Genomic DNA, 17,867 nt, shown 5'->3' on the forward strand with positions numbered 1-17,867 from the left:
AAGACTAATAATTAATCAAGCTGACTAATGTAAGAAGTGGTACCTACAATGGACTCTGCCATTGTCCTGTGTTTTTCATTACCAAGAACCTTGTTCTCTGTGACACACAATTAAACTTCATGGCAACGCTATTGTGCAGCTGTTTCTTTGTAGTAATGATTTCTAAAGGGGATAAATAGGCAAATGGATTTTAATTTTGTGGTAAAAAATCCACTAAATTACGATATTGATTAGATAAGCTGTCAGATACAGCAGGTTGCCAAAACGACTAATGTTACAAGTGTTCCCCAAAGATACAGAGCTGTGGAAGGAACACCAAGGCCTTGCAGTAACCTCCAGCATAGAGCTGTTCTACTATTGGTTTCAAAATCACCCCTCCTGTGTTCCCCTGTGGGAACTCCTAGTCATTCCAAGTAAAAACAACTTCTCAGGAAACCTTGATGTGTCGACCAGACATGAAGAAGGGCTTGTTGCTTCTTCTACTAAGCATGTGTCCACGTGGGATTCACTTGAACATGCTGGTTATTGTGACCAGCAGCCCAAGACAGATTCCTGTATGCTCATGCTGTACTGTTGCTGGGGCATAACACTACTCTAGGAGTATACACTTGCTGAACATGGTGCAGCAGGGCAGTAAACAGCTATAAAGAAGCCCTGGGGCAAAAGTGCCAACCACAGATCAGTCAGGCAGGGACAAGATCAAGGGCGCATTTATCTCAAAAAAGATCATTTATTCTTCATATGCCTTCTTGTGGACTCCCACCCTTTTGTTTTGGCAGCGATGCCGCAATCATTTGTGTCTGTAAGAAATCGAAGCAGGGGAAGGGAGGAGAGGTCTGGGTGTTGCATAGAGCAGTTAAGATTTCACAATCTCGCTCTACATTCTTTCATCTCCTTCCCTCGTTCGGGATGATTTGCAGCTGCTGTGCAGTCCCACTGGCTGCTTAAGGCCCCCAGCATCTCTGTAGATTCCTATCAGACGACTGCGTAGCCTCAAGTGAACCTCCTTCCCAAACCGATTCCTCCACCCCCGCTCTTGTTTGCACTCTTGCTGCAGCACACACAGCACATTTCATCTAAACACACATGCCTGTGAAGTTTTCAGAATGTTCCGAGCTTCCTGAACTTTCAATCCTCTCAAGACTTTTCTCCCAGTAATGAAGCTCAAGCCGTTTGCCCCTCTGAAAAACAAAATGGCTGCCCTCTTGCTAATGGCCTCAAGGTTCCTGAGCACTGCAGATTACCACACTATTGATTATCGTTCGTACTGAACTACCCCCTCTCCCATCTGTAGGCTCATATTACAGACTTTTACCTGCCAATGGAGCAAAAGTAAAACCACATTCTAGAAAGACTCTTTCCTTTTTAATTTTCTGCTTCCTGCCTCCATTCCTGCCCTTTCAGAGGTTGTTTGGTTATTTCAACATAATTTTGAGAAAAACCTCACTTGGAAATTGAAGACAGAATAATCCAGAAGCATTACAAGAAACAGCTCACTGTACAACAAAGTCCATTGTAAATTTACAGATAGTTAGGAGGAGAAATACACACAACAAGAAACATTAAAGAGGACTGGCTGAAGCATACTGCAGTAGATACGTAGACTCCGACTCTTCCTGCTATGTCAGCACCCAGCACTCTGTCAGTCCCACAACCATCAGCCTTCCATTCTCGACCAGGGAAATGAGGAGGAAGGTGGACAGGTTTAAGGTGAGCTGAAAATGAGGGCGCTTTCTCCACATTTGGATAATGCTTGCGCTTAATCCCTTCGTCAAAACCTCAAACAAGTTATCCTTCTGCTACCTTGCCTTCCTTAGCATATGGGTTCTCAAGCAAGTAGCGGTAGCGGTCATAATTGTTCAACATATACTTGGGGGCATACATATGTTCCTTAGGGTCCGTTGGAGGGTATTCCAAAACCGATCCATCAAACCAGCCCCCAGTTCGGATCAATTCCTGGATGTAGTTGAGGTCCCGCTTGTCCTCATAGTCCCCCCAGCGAGGGAAGTCACCATTCTGAGCAGAGATGAGCTTCAAGCGAATACCCTCTGGGGTAAAACACCAGGAACAATGCCAACCTGCAAAGTGGAAAGGACTCCCAATGGACCATTGTACAAGGATGTGGCCCGTGTCATTCTCATACTTCCTGAACCCTGGCATGGTGTAGTAATCCCTTCGTCGCAACTTAATACCATCTCTGTCGTACACAGCAGTCAGCATTCCCACGGTGCACCCTGACACTACTTCCAGGGAGCCCAGCTGTTTCCAAAAGAAGCCATAGAGCGACTTCCGCATATGGATAGCAAAGGGTTCTGTCCAGCCATCAAACAACTTAAGGAAGAGGACACCTTCCTGCGCTGGGATTTCATCAGCATCATTGATGATGAAAACATCATCAGGGCGCAGATTGTCAATGCGGGATATCCCGTTGCGAGTGAGGAAGGTACGCAGGTAGTCATCTGCGATCCAGCCATCCTGCCGTCCACCCTCAGGAAAGTGATCAAGAAAGACGTAGAGAATCTTGTGACGTATGTAGTCATAGGTACCATTAAGGAGGAGATGCAGAAACTGCAAAGCCCTTGCTTCTCCATAGGCTGTAAAATTGGACTCACACACTATAAACAGGTCCACTGCCTGGGCCAACTCATGGAAGCGAACATGGAGGAGGTCAAACTCATGATTAACATTGATGGCATTGATAACTCTGCGGGGCACCTCTCTGGGGGTCAATCGTTCCTTGGTGGGCAAACTGGAGTGGTACACCATGGTGGGGACACCGCAATAGGGACCATGCCAACCTGGGCGGCATACACACTTCACCAACCGTTTACCTCTCTTGGGTTTAACCTGTGGCAGGACAACAGCCTCCTGGACCTCCAAGATCCTGCGACTTGCTGCAGTACCACCTCCTCCTGCTAAACTGTCCCTGGGAGTGGCTAATTCAGTCCCCTGTCGGAAACAAAGTGCTCCAGCTTTGGTGTGAACAAAGTAGGGTGTTGAGTCGTCACGCAGCTGGAAATGGAGTAGATGAAGGTCTCTAGGGGTTCCCATGGGACCCAGGAGGGTGGTAGTAGGGTGATTTTGCTTCATCGCTACCACCTTTTCACCAAAGCGACCAGCTCTTGCTTCAATGGGACTGCCGGGATACTGAGGTATGGCATTCTTCTGTTGCACCTTAAGGTTCTGCTGTATTTCTTTCACTTTCAACTCCTGTGCAAGGGGAAAAAGTAACAATATAATGGCAAATCTTGCATTAACTATCTTTTGATTTTAGAGGAAAGTGAACAAGTAATGAGCAAAAAAAAAAAACCAGATTACCTCAGTAGCATCCACCTCTTTTTGCTTTGGTTCCTCTTCTCTTCGCCATACTTCTGACATTCTGACAACTTTTTCCACATGTGGTTTCACCCCTGCCTCATGCTCCACGACTCTGGGACCCCAATCTCTATGGTCAGAAGGCCGTAGAACTGGGGGTGGTCCCTCATTGGGGTGAGCGCTGGAGATAGGTTTGGGCTCTTCCTTCCAGAAGAAACCAGTGACCATGATGAAGGACTTGATGTTGGGATAAGGGGCAGAGAGCTCCCTCAGCAGGGAGACGTAATGCAGGGCCTTGTAGTAGTGCAAGAAGGAAATCACACACAGGCCCACAGTGCAAAGCAAGAACACCCTGTGCCGCCGCATCTTTATCCTGCAAGAAAGTCAAAGAGACAGACAAAAGGTTAACGAATATTGAGGAATTCAAGTGTAGCTCTGAAGGGACAACATGCAGAGAAACAGACTTTGTCCCCATCTTAAGCACTTTCAGTAGGGTGAAAGATGCAGAATAAAGAGTTTCTTATTATTTTCATTATTATTATATACCACTACAGTGTATTAATGACAGGGAGATAACAGTTGCCGTACTTTACATACAGTTGACCCTCGGGGACCCTTCCCCCAGTGATGTAGAGAATTTTCAACCCCCCCCTAGGTGAGCAAAGCGAGCATAGCGAGCACCTCAAGCTGGGGAGGTTCGGGGGGACACTGTCATAAACATGGGACACAAGATGACTACACAGGAGGATGCTGTACATGCATCATCAAGAAGAGATGAACTGAGGGAGGCTTCTGTTGTCCGCCATTTTGGCATTCCGAAGAGCGGATATCCACAGCTTTTTTCGCAAAGTCTAACTTTTACAAAACTTAACTTAAAAAAGTGTATATTTATGGTATTAAATGATAAAATACATTGATGTTATACATATATTTTATGCATTTATGATAAACTTTTTTACATTTTCTTTTCTTCTGGTACGTGCTTCGTCTGCAGTGCTATGCGGTTTCCCGCAGAAGGCCGCAGAGCTCCCAAGAAATTCCCATTTAATTGTTTGTTGCTGACCCACGAAAAATCGAAGCTGCGATTTGGAAAGCCACGATATGGGAGGGTCAACTGTACTCTCCAATTAGAGTATCTGGAAAACAGAGATAAAGAAAATAAAGCAAATGGAAGGTTACAGTTAATGCATTTTAACTAATTGTTTTTTACAAATTGTAATACCTATTTCTTTTTATTTTACTCTAGTTTTAAAATTACCTGTCACAGACCACTTAAAAATAACACAAAAATGTACGGATGACACTGTACAAACTGGTCATTTTCATTTATGTAATACATTATAAGATCCCAGTTTGCTGAAACAGTATTACAGCTTCTGCTGTCACTAAACTGAAAGAAAGGAAAATAAAACAAGTGGCAAAGGTAAAAATTAGATTTACGCAACCTCTCAAATATGCCATAGAGCACAGGATGGCCTTTCTGAGTACAGAACATCTTGCTAATGCCCAGCTGAGATGTAACCTCTACCATTTCAGATAACATTCCTAATGCAGTTTTTGGCTTGTTGACAACAGTAGTGTGTCTGCAGGTCAGGGGGTGGGGATGACCACACCACCTTGCCTTTCACCTCCCTATCCTCTCCTACTTCCTGCTCTGTCTCTTATCACAGTAGAGGGAGAAGCACCGTTGCATGAAATGCATGTGTTAATTCTACTGACAAGTGTAATTAACAATGTTTTGACAAAGGACTGGTTTTAAAAACACAAACAAATTAAGCATCGATGAGAAAAGAAAAGAACACGAGCGCACACACACACACACACACACACACACACACACACACACACACACATTTTCAGAACCGCTCGTCCCATAGGGGGTTGCGGAGAACCAGAGCCTAACCCAGCAACTCAGGGCGTAAGGCTGGAGGGGGAGGGGACACACTCAGGACGAGACGCCAGTCCGTCGCAAGGCACCCCAAGCAGGACTCGAACCCCAGACCCACCGAAAAGCAGGACCCGGTCCAACCCACTGCGCCCCCCTTGGAAAAGAACATATTATTATTATTATTATTATTATTATTATTATTATCATCATTATTATTATTATTATTATTATGGCTTTGTTACAGTCCAGTGTAGGGTTGGACTGCAACACAAGGTTATGGAGACTGACTACCCCACCAGACAGAAGTGCATCAGTGTGTTCAGAACACCAAAAGGTGTGCTTTATTGATCATTAGCAAGTCATGAGCCATCTTTTATGATACATCTATTATTATTACTTTCATCAAGATGACTTTGTTTGTATAATAAGCTATAAGCTAACGATTTACCCATTTATACTGCTAGATAATTTTTACTGCAACAATTCAAGGTAAGAACCTTGATCAAGGCTTGGAATTGAAAATCTGGTAAAGTCTCTAACCAATAAAATACCTTCTTTCCAAATATTAAACGGTGTACATTTTAGTATAGACGGGATCCATGTTACAAGTCAACTTCATACATGTTGAAGTTGACCTAATGTACGTCAATGTTAATTAGCACTGAATTAGCCTACCAATTAGTCTGTCACATCTAACTTGCTCAGTTCAAAAGAACTGAAGATCCAAGTTTAATTTCTACAAGACACCTAGCTAAAGCTGTGAAAAAAGCTGCCTCATTTCTATGTACCACCTTAGGTGTTTTCAGCAGTGCCTGTTATTATATTTCATGAATCAGCTTCACTGTATTAACTTAAGCCTTAAAAAGTTAACCAGTCCTGTCAGTGGGTAAATAATTAAGTCACTCAGTACAAAAACCTGGGGGGTGTGGTTGGGTTCTGTCCTCTCGTGGGTCTGGGGTTCAAGTCCTGCTTGAGGTGTCTTGCAATGGACTGGTGTCCTGTCCTGGGTGTGTCCCCTCCCCTCCAGCCTTGCGCCCTGTGTTGCTGGGTTAGGCTCCAGTTTGCCACGACCCCGCTTGGGACTGTGTGTGTGGGTGTGTGACAGAGTACAAAAATCTAATAGTAAATTGCTTTGTAGAAAAGCTTCTGATAAATTATTTCTACAAAGCAATTTACTTTACTTTATTATTCTTAATAAATTATTAATACTAATAACTCATAATTCCCTAAGATTCTTAAATTGCCAATATCACAACTGCCACCAAAAACAGTTATTCAAATTTTTGAAAAGCACAAATATGAATGGAATCAAAACTATTCATCTGCAGAGGCTGATTACAATTAAACCAGTCTGAATTCACATCCAAGTGTAAAATATCTCAAAACCACTTTTTTCCTTGAAATGTCTCAAAGTTGATTAACTTTGCTTTTTTGCAATATTTATATATTAAAGGACGGACTATAAACTAAGACCCAAGTCTTATTGCGGAAATTCCCCACACAGCTGATCTTGGAAATGGGTGTAATGCGGTGCAAACTACCATATAGCAGGCAAATATGACTCAAAGGGTGTAAACAACCCCGAGAGATGCTTTGTGAGTGCACAGGAAAACAAGTTCAAGTAACACATTGCCCCATAATGACCAGGAGAGCTGCTGGAAGTGAACTTAATGCTTCCAGCTGGATCAGCTGAATCTCTTTCAGACCCACTTCTCTATCGCCAAACAGATACATAAAGTTGCATCACGCTATCTGTCACCATCACCTTTGTATTTCCTATCCAAATTAATTCTACAGGCACTTACTCTTGCAACATGTGCTGGCAAAAATGGTGGCATCAGACAAACACACTTTACTTCTGCACCTAAAACTCCTTGCATGTTCTGAAGTGCACTTGTTCATTCTGAGTTGTACACCCCTCTGGAGAAAAAGCATGTGCTAAATGTAAAAATGTAAACGTGTAAACAAATGAAAGAGGAATGTTCAGTTCAAAATGCATTACAGCCATCGTTGTCGCACACAGAACTAAAAGCAGAACCAGAGACAACATTACCGAAAACAATTAGTGGACAAGTTGCTCCAACGTGAAGTTTGCTCAGATTTCAAAAGTAGTAACTAACAAACAAGACATGCCATTTACCAACATTATCATTATTACTTGTTACACACTGGCTTACAAATTGTTATTTTCTAGAATGCCCAGGAGGGGTTGGCAACCACTGGCCCGTGGACCCCCAGAGGTTTTTTCTCCCTCAACCTTCAGTTGGGAGTTTTTGTTCCTTTCCTCAGTGGCCGGTAGGTATACTTAAAGCTCTATAATAAGTTCTTCATTATGGGGTAGCCATTAGTTGACTGTCTTCTTTGTATCAATTTTTCTTGCTTTATGGCTGTGTTAAAGCGCTATGTGCCACTGCGTGAGAAGAGCACTCTATAAAAATAAAAATAAATAAATAAATAAATAAAGACATTTTAAAGAACAATAACTAGAAATTGACCAGAGCACTTCACCTTCATCCTTAACAATACTTAGGGGGAAACAACACAAAACAAAGAAACTTGCCACGAGATTTATTATGAAAATGGGTACACTTCCTGTCAGTTAATGGCGGATTCCTTTCACTGATTCACATCTACTACTTTTGTTTTCACAGCTCCTAATGAACTGGTTTCATGGCAGTGGTCTAAACTGTTGAAAAGTGGAAAAGTACATTTAAAAGCCAACAAAACAGCAGTGTTAGTTGCTAAGTGAACAACCAGGAAAACAAAATAAATGTAACACAATGTCCTGTAACAAATAAAATATGATGTCTTGTGCTGACCACAGAACTTCCTGCTGAACCGATGCCTTTGTCCACAACCTTGGCACCTACATCAACCTGAACCTTGTCTCTCACAGCTTCGGTATCACTGACCCTGCAGTATTTCAAATCAAGAGCTCATGCATAGCACCCCTCACTTCCTGTTTTTGCTTACTCCACAAAGGAGCTCTATTCTTGCTGTAAATGATCTTGCCTCCTAAGCAGTGTTCCACACAAGGCCTTTATTCCATGGAACTGAGGGTTCTGGGAGTTCCACACTCGGATACCAGGGCCATGAACCCAGTGGCTAGCTGGGAATTTCAGAGCAGAGAAGCCAGTTTGATACACTGTCTCAAGGGAGAGGAGAATTTCCAGCATTTGAATGTTTTCGCTCAAGTGCAGACTGCATCTGAACTCTGTGCTAGCTATGGAGATATTTTTCAGTCTCAAGAAACCAGCCTATCAGCCTTGACCAGAAGAGCACATTTCTTATCTGGATCACACTGGATATGCTGATACATTGGGCAATGGTCCATTGTTCAAAAAGATTTACAGAAGCCAAGGATGTCACTCTAATGCTTCCTCATGAAGGGGGTGCGGTGGCGCAGTGGGTTGGACCACAGTCCTACTCTCTGGTGGGTCGGGGGTTCGAGTCCTTCTTGGGGTGCCTTGCGACGGACTGGCGTCCCGTTCTGGGGGTGTCCCCTCCCCCTCCGGCCTTATGCCCTGTGTTACCGGGTTGGCTCCGGTTCCCCCGTGACCCCGTATGGGACGAGCAGTTCTGAAAATGTGTGTGTGGGTGTGTGTGTGCTTCCTCATGACAGGTTAAAAATCCTGCCAAATATCCGTTAAAAACACTGCCTCTCTTTCATGCCCTATTCATTGACCACTGACTGGTCTTCATAGAGTTTCTAATTGCTTATTGGCTTTGGAGTTGTCCTTGGGGTTACCTTTCCCATCTCACTTTCCCTGTGATGTACAAGCCAGTTGGAAGAAGTAACTAAAATCACAAATGGCTGCCTAAGACCTCACCAGTTGTCTCCAAGACTTGTACTTTTAACATGATAACTACCTAGAAACTGCTACCCTGCCACAGCAAAAACAGCCAAGAACCTTAACAGTTCTCTTCTACAGAAAGGGTTTATAACCCAGCACACCCCATGTAACATTCATTTAGATACATGTCTACAATTATTCTTAACACAGTGAATACAATCAGTAATATGTCCAGCTGTAACAATTTCTGTTGTAAATAATATACGAAGGCTTTTGGTAAATGCAATATTTTGAGTAGTTCCAGTAAAACAAAGAGCACAAAAGAACATGGACCACTGAAGTCAATGTGGGCCTCGATAGAGACTAAGAGAGGTACTTTCCTGTCTAGATGCTGTTGAGTGTCTCCTTCTACAAGCTCAAATTGTACTTTCTGTTTCCACTTTCTACTCCTGTCCCTTGTCTCTCATTAGCTCCCTAAATTAGCTAAAAATTATCTCTGGGTGTTTTCTGTAGTTCTTTGTTTTCTGCCTTTACCCTTATGTCAGTAGTTTGTATTTTTCTCAAACTCAGAAAGAGAGTCTAAAACATCCATATACATGCAACTCCCAAATAAATATCTTTCTCTCTGCAGGTCCTGCATTTTATATTTATTCAGTGAATTCTTTTCTTAGTAACACACCATTTTGTTTTGTAACATACCATGACTAACTGGAAACTGAAACTGTTGCCTTGTACTGTCATTCTGCCTCCCCAGAAGTCCATCATCACATCCATAGTGATATCAAATAGATTTTTCTCCCAAAAAAATAACTTCAACCAGTGACAGTGCTGAATAATGTGTTTGGTGCCATAGTGTCAGATAGAGTTTTAACAATGCTGCAAAAGCAGAAAAAATACATTGAGCTTGTCAATGAGGGAATCCTCTTGGTCATGGTAATATACAGTTATTTTTTTTTAATTTTTTTTTTTCTGAACCGCTTGTCCCATACGTTATTATATACAGTAATAACTTGGCAGATTTATGAGATACAGCAACTCAGTGGGTGCTGCGCATACAACCAAGAAAGTTCACACCAAGCGAGCCCTGATAAAAATGTTGACTAATGTATCTGACAGCAAAAGATCACTTATCTGGAACTCAGTATGGCCATAGGACGATAAGGCGTCTTGCAGCAAATCCCGTTAGACACACAAATGTAAAGCACCGTGCAAGGGAAAGCCATTTGTGATTTCATGAAATATCCAGGTGAAGTCAACTGCAGTATGATCAGCAAAACCCCACCCATCACCAAATGACAAAATGCTGAGTGGAACAAGTCATTGTGACTTGGACCAAACACTACCTAAGGTGTCACGAGGGTCATGATGTGGGGTATGATGCCCGAGATCACGGACATGGACGGTACTGAACAAGGTCTTTTCCACTTTGGCTCCTGCATCATGAATGGACATTACTGCTGAGAGGCTGGAGCAGAGAGAAGCAAACATAAGGTTGGTTGCCTGTTGAAAATGGTATGGAGAAATCTTCTCTGCTAACTGACTGAATCCTATAAAAGCAGAGAAATTCTACTGCCTTTCCTTTTTTTAGAAGTGACATTGAGCAGGTAACTTGTTTGGAGACTGAGGTTGGCGCTCTCCATTCAGCTGGAGCTAAAGAGATGTTCAAGGCAGCTGTCAACTCTCTGTGCTAAGGTCTCAGAGGAGCAAGCATATGGATTCTGTCATCGAGTGCAATCACCATGCAATCTTTCCGCTCTGCTATCTGACTTCAGTACGAAGCAATTGTCATCCAGCCACTGATTAGCCTGTATCAAACTGTAGACCATGTAAATTAAACCTGAGTAGAAAGTGGAAGGACAGAAAACAGCATCTTTTCAAGGAGTGAACGCATTCCACATTCATTCCGCGGTGATTCTGTAACGACCACAAAACTGCATGACTAAGCACGCGATACAATGTCCATAACTGTATGTGTTTCCAATGTTCACATCTAGAAACAGAGTATTACCTTAACTGTAAGGCAGGGCTTTTTTAACGTGTACATGCCTGAAACCTGAACTGAATTCTACCACCATCAGCTGCAGCCACAAGTGACTGTCAGTCACTTTCATCCCAGCGTTTGGGCTCAACACCCTTTTGGCCCTGTTGCAGAAGGGCAATGTGGGAAACTACCAGTACGTGATGGACCACTGAGAAATTCACTGAAAAACACTGACCTCAGGACGGTATTTAATTTCAAGCTTCTTTTTGTAAAGTAGCTGCACACCTGTACGGACAGATTTGAGCGAAACTTCTGAAACCGGCAGGAGCAGAAGGGAACTTAGAATGCAGAACGTATTCTGCATTTCAACAAATATACCCCTAGTGTGGTTTAGATTTAGGATAATCCTGTGGATAAGTTGCTTAAAATGCTTTATATGAATATTATCTGTGCAGTACCAGTGACAAATGCAATAAATGGGCCTTTGTAACACCGTCTCTCTGATGGTGGACATGCCTATTAAAATACTCACTGCAATTTGAAAGAAGAGGCCTTTTCCTGGATTAAAAAAAGAAAGCCTCTAGGTGCCATTTTAGCAACATTCTTGCTCATTTTCAATATATTGTATTTCCACTATCAATATCTAATTAGGCACACAGGCTATGATACACTCCTACACATCAATGATTCATGGCAAGCACACTGCTGAGTCACAGTGATTCCTGGCACATGTATTGCTTTGTCACAGTAATATGCTGCCTACCTATATAAATATCCTCACAGCATCCCCACTCTGCTGTCTGCTTGATATTGGGCTGCAACAGGCCCATCTTTTACAGCTTCACACGTGACCTTCATAGTCTTAACTGTAAGCAACATTTCATTGTGAAAATCTTGATATGTATGAGTTAGGTTTTCCTTTACATGGCTGACACTAATGACTGAGGGATAAATGAAACTGAATCTGCTTTTATATTTAGATGTGTCCTTCTGCAAATAATTGCATGACTTTCGAAATGACCGCACCCACTTTGTTCACAGCCGACACTGTGTTAGCAGGTGAGGGAGACATGGCACTGTGTTTAAATGCTACCTGAGACATTTTCAGTAAGTGGAAAATGTAAACTCAAATTAAACACAAAGTATATTTGAACAGAGAACTAGAATTATGACTTGCTCCACCACCATGTCTATACTCCGGTTTGCTGTTTGAGTGCTACCAACCTTTTTCCTCTGACGGCTTCTTCTAATTAACTACCTGAGAACATCACAGCATGATCCAAATGCAATAGCAAAATCAGGATGATCGCAACACATAACCTTTTGGGATGGACAGGATGAGACGTGGAAGATTAAGATGTCTGTCTGATTATGAAATTAGAAAAAAAACAAAAAAGATAAATCAACACATTTTCAAATGTCGAAAGATTTTTTGCTAGTAGATGTCTAAAAATATCACCGGAGCAGTGTAAACAGTCATAATACATACAAACAAAAGTTAAGTTAGGAATGCAGCCCTTGCAGAAATCTCCCACTTTCAGATGTATGTCAAATGACTAACTCATTTAGAACAGAACACTGAAGTTAACTTGAGCATAATTCACATAAGCTATAAGATGATTTCAAATATGCCATGTCTCCTAATACACTGCATTATATGTAATTTCCTTTTACTCCCTACAAGCCCATATTCTGAAGTGAAGACTTACAAAAAAGAAAGAAAAAAATATGCAAAGAATTACACAAGAATGCATGGTGAGTAGAATGAGTAGTAGATGGGTAAGAAATGGTCATTAATTCTGCGGCAAAGTTGAGCATATTCTCTAGAACAGTAGTCTTCTGTCACGTCCCCCGCAGCCGGCACATCGGCGACACCTGCCGTTTCCTAATGGGAACGGCAATAAAGAGGGAAGCCGAGGAAGCCCAGATGCGGAACCTTGTTTTGCCTCCTTTGTTTCCCTTCGAGCCGTGCTACTGTGAACCTACTCCGACATCGATCTTTGCTTGTGTTTTCTTGATCACGTTCTTTGCCTAGCCCTCTGTACCACGTTTACTGACCCACGCCTGTCCCTCGACTTTGCTTTTGGATTCTGATTTGGCTTTACTAAACATCGGTGTACGACAACTCTGCGCTTGAGTCCGTCCTTGCTACGCGCAACCATGACAGAAGGTTCCGCCTGCTACCAGGACTCAGTGGAGTATGCGCAACTGCGTACGGCACTCGCCACGCAAGGCGACATTTTGGGAGCGCAAGACCAGTCACTGCAGCGCCTACAAGAAACGATAGAAGGATTGATCCAGGCTCTCATGGCAAGAGGTATTCTCCAACCCGCCTCCCAGACGGCACCCGCAACTCCTGCTGAGCCTCCCCCGCCCGCACCACCTGAGGCATCAGGTACGGTCGCAAGGATTGCGACCCCACAGAAGTATGACGGTTTGCCCGATCAATGTCAGGACTTTCTGATGCAGTGCGAGTTGGTCTTTGAGTGTTCTCCTCGCACGTATCAGACAGACGCAGCTAAGATCGCTTTTGTCCTGTCCTTGTTGACCGGTCCAGCCCAGGCATGGGCAGCCGCTGGGTTGCGCACTCGCCAAAGAACTACCTATGCCGCTTTTTGCGAGAAGTTCAAAGCGGTTTTTGACCATCGGCACGCGGGGCGCGCGGCGGGTAATTGTCTCATGCGTCTCATCCAGGGAAATAGAAGCGTGGCTGAGCACGCTCTTGAGTTCAGACCCTTCGCGGCCAAGAGAGAATGGAACTCTCCTGCCCTCCTCACCTGTTTCTGCAAAGGGCTGAACCCCCGGGTCCAGGACAAGCTCACGTACAGGGGTGAGGATGGGGACTTTGACTGGTTTGTAGAGACCACCATCGCCATTGACAACCTTGGCCGGTTGGATCCGGCCCAGAGGAGGACCAGCTCAGGAGGGAACTATGTCCCCCGGACTATGAGGAGCTACGAGAAGTCTTCAGTAAGGCCCGTGCAGCCGAACTGCCTCCTCACTGGTCCTGGGACTGTGCTATCGATCTCTTACCAGGTACCACGCCACCTCGGGGTTGGGTGTATCCCCTGTCATTGCCGGAACAACGGGCCATGCTGGAGTACCTCAGGGAGGCCCTCGAGGCCGGCCTGATCTGGTCGTCGACGTCACCGGCGGCGGCAGGGTTCTTCTTTATCGGTAAGAAGGACGGGGGACTAAGGCCATGCATAGATTACCGGGGGTTGAACGCAATAACCGTCAAATACCCACACCCATTGCCATTGATCACCTTGGCCTTGGAAGGTATTCATGGGTCAACCTGGTTTACTAAATTAGACCTCCGTAGCGCGTATAACCTTGTTCGGATCCGTGAGAGGGATGAATGGAAGACGGCCTTCTCCACTACACTAGGTCATTATGAGTACAGGGTCATACCTTTTGGCCTAACGCCCCCTCGGTTTTCCAGGCCTTTCTGAACCATGTGTTGGGGGATTTCCTTAATCACTGCGTCATCGTCTACCTTGACGATATACTGATCTACTTGAGGACCCGAAAGCAGCATATCCAGCAGGTCCAGGTGGTCCTCAGGCAGCTCCTACAACATCGACTGTATGTCAAGGCAGAGAAATGCAAGGTCCACCAACGCCAGATCTCCAGGAGGGAGTCTCCATGGACCCCAGGAAGGTGGACGCGGTGACCTCCTGGCCTCAACCCAGCACGGTAAGGGCGCTCCAGCGCTTCCTCGGGTTTGCCAATTTCTATCATCGCTTCATATGAAATTTTAACTCAGTAGCCGCTCCCCCTACCGCACTAACGGCTAGCAAGGACCGAAGACTCCCTTGGGGGGTGGAGGCGGAGAAGGCTTTCCAGGATTTAAAGAAACGGTTCACCTCCGCCCCAGTGCTGAAACAGCCGGACGCTTCCTTGCCATTTGTGGTGGAGGTCGACGCCTCCTCGGTAGGGGTGGGTGCAGTCCTGTCCCAGAGGCAAGGGGACCCTCCGAAGCTGTACCCCTGTGCCTTCTTCTCCAGGAAGATGACCCCCGCCGAACGTAATTACGACATTGGGAACCGGGAACTCCTTGCTATCAAGCTCGCGCTTGAGGAGTGGCGTCACTGGTTGGAGGGCGCCGTCCATCCCTTTGTGGTACTCACGGACCACCGAAACCTTGAATACCTTGAGACCGCGAAAAGGCTGAACTCCTGACAGGCCCGAGGGGCCCTGTTCTTCACCCGTTTTCACTTTACTGTTTCCTATCGACCAGGTACCAAGAATAGGAAAGCCGATGCTTTATCGCGGATTCATGACCCAGAACTGATGCCCATCAACCCAGAGAGGATCCTACCTCAGGGATGTGTGGTGGGTCCGGTCCACTGGCAACTCCTCCAGGACATCCAAGAAGCCCAGGACAGCGAGTCAGAACCACACGGGAAACCAGCAGGCCGTGTTTATGTGCCCATTTCCTTCCGCACAGCAGTGATGAAATGGGCCCATGAGGCTCCGGAGGCAGGGCATCCCGGGATCCGACGTACCCTCTCCCTGGTACAAGGACGGTTCTGGTGGCCTTCGATGTCCGATGACATCAGGGACTTCGTCCAGGCCTGCACCACCTGCGCTCAAACAAGGATCTTACCCGAATGGCGGCTGGCCTCCTACAACCCTTGCCTACGCCGACCCGACCCTGGACTCATGTGGCGCTGGACTTCCTAGTGGACCTGCCGGTCTCCGAGGGTAAGACCGTGATCCTCTCTGTCATAGATCACTTCTCCAAGGCCTGTAGACTGGTGCCCCTTCCGAAGCTGCCTACAGCTCTCGAGGTATCGGAGATCCTGTTTGAACAAGTCTTTAAACTATACGGACTCCCCGAAGACATTGTAAAGATCGGGGGCCCCAGTTCACCTCTCGGGTGTGGAAGGCCTTTTGGGGACGGCTCGGAGTAACAGTCAGCCTTACATCTGGATACCACCCGCAGGCCAACGGCCAAGCAGAACGCCTACAGCGGGATGTATCAAGGTTTCTCCAAGCCTACTGTTCCCAAAGACCGCACCAATGGGCTCACTACCTGGCCTGGGCAGAGTATGCCCACAACTCCGCACCACATACATCCACAGGTATGTTGCCCTCCCAGTGTGTGTTAGGCTACCAACCTGTCCTGTTCCCTAGAGAGACCTCCCCGTGTCCTGTTCAGGCCGTGGAAACGTGGCACACCGAGAGCGCCCGTGTATGGAGGACGGTCCGGTCCCACCTGCTCCGCAGTACGGAACGCCACAAACGTCAGGCGGACCGGCACCGGCGTACCCTTTCGTTCATGCCCGGGCAAAGAGTTTTGGCTCTTCACCCGAGACCTTAACCTGAAGGTCCCCTCAAAGAAACTCGGGGCCCGCTACATCGGCCCCTTCAAGATAGTGCATCGCGTCACCCCGGTTACTTACTGCCTTCAGTTGCCTCCTGACCTCTGAGTACACCTTACGTTCCATGTCTCCCTTCTGAAAACCGGTAGGAGTATCCCTGCATCAGCCACCAGTAGACGCCACACCAACGCCTTCGCTACCCCTCGAAAGGGACGATGTCTACAAGGTCCGGACCCTGCTGGACTCTCGCCGACGGAGAGGTCGGTTGCAATATCTGGTGGACTGGGAGGGGTACGGCCCGGAGGAACGTTCCTGGGTAGCCGTTTCGGACATCCTGGACCCCGACCTGATTGCTGCCTTCCACAGGGACCATCCAGAGTGCCCGGCCCCGCGCCCCCGGGGGCGCCCTCCTTCTCGGCCCAGGGCGTCCGGGGCCACCCGTGGAGGGGGGGGGGTACTGTCACGTTCCCCGCAGCTGCACATCGGCGACACCTGCCGTTTCCTAATGGGAACGGCAATAAAGAGGGAAGCCGAGGAAGCCCAGATGCGGAACCTTGTTTTGCCTCCTTTGTTTCCCTTCGAGCCGTGCTACTGTGAACCTACTCCGACATCGATCTTTGCTTGTGTTTTCTTGATCACGTTCTTTGCCTAGCCCTCTGTACCACGTTTACTGATCTCCTGACCCACGCCTGTCCCTCGACTTTGCTTTTGGATTCTGATTTGGCTTTATTAAACATCGGTGTACGACAACTCTGCACTTGAGTCCGTCCTTGCTACGCGCAACCATGACATCTTCAACATAGCAATGAGCAATCAATACTGGTAATGAAGAATGGTAATGTGCAAAGGAGTGCACAAGAAATTAATCAGGTGATTAGCAAACATGCACAGCTGAAGCAGGAAACCTCTGGCCATTTAAGTCTTGTCCACTTAGTTAAATAAAATAAATAGCAAAGGAAAGGAAATGAACTGAGTGCAGTGCAAAGTTTCAGCCTCCTTGGGTGAATCAGCATTACGTGTTGTTACATCCAAAAATGCCATTTTAATTCATATGGCCAGGGTCCTTCAATTATTTTGCACGGGCATATCAATTTTATGATGTTGAATAGACATTTAATTAATATAACCTCTTGAGTAATTAAGAAGCTTCAGTTTCCCCAGGTCTCTGGAATTCGGCATGAAGCCTAGGTACAAGAAGGAGACCATACAGGTCAATCTGAGGTCGGATCTGAACCTGCAACTCGAATTCCTAAATGCATGTGGTGTACATGGGTTTTCAAAGAGTGTGTCTGAAAAACCACACCTCCACTTCTGTTCAGCTTGTGTTTAGCATGATTAGTATTGCTTTTCCACACATCACGAGCAAGGATGATGAAGAAGACGGTAGATGTGTCTGTGTGATACCAGCTAGCATGCAACATGCAAGGCCTTCTGCTTTGGCTGCTATCCAAATTTGTGGTGAAAAGCTGAGGCGTGGCCCAACCCCAAGCATATCCATCCCTCAAATCAGCTGCAACATTGACATTTAGTGTGAAAGTAAGAAGTTTTCACACCAAAGA

At 45.7% G+C, this 17,867-nt stretch overlaps 1 protein-coding gene across 6 annotated transcripts in view; it reads right to left on the bottom strand.

The window, feature by feature from the left end:
- Positions 1 to 1,352: 1,352 nt before the first annotated feature.
- The window catches only part of LOC108930685 (beta-1,4-mannosyl-glycoprotein 4-beta-N-acetylglucosaminyltransferase-like), a 28,108-nt gene continuing 11,593 nt past the window's right edge, over positions 1,353 to 17,867 (bottom strand). For 3 of the 6 annotated variants that reach the window (XM_029246537.1, XM_018746061.2, XM_018746057.2), the window contains exons 2-3: positions 3,319 to 3,688; positions 1,353 to 3,210 (exon numbers count right to left, since the gene is read on the bottom strand). In XM_029246537.1, the coding sequence (XP_029102370.1) occupies positions 1,789 to 3,210; positions 3,319 to 3,681 (1,785 nt within the window). In that variant the 5' untranslated portion in view covers positions 3,682 to 3,688 and the 3' untranslated portion in view covers positions 1,353 to 1,788. Of the gene's footprint in view, positions 3,211 to 3,318; positions 3,689 to 4,274; positions 4,452 to 15,302; positions 15,483 to 17,867 lie in introns of those variants that run through there. The other 3 variants (XM_029246538.1, XM_029246535.1, XM_029246536.1) reach the window with 3 other exon arrangements.

This window comes from Scleropages formosus, chromosome 20 (assembly GCF_900964775.1).
Source record: "Scleropages formosus chromosome 20, fSclFor1.1, whole genome shotgun sequence".
Taxonomy (NCBI): domain Eukaryota; kingdom Metazoa; phylum Chordata; class Actinopteri; order Osteoglossiformes; family Osteoglossidae; genus Scleropages; species Scleropages formosus.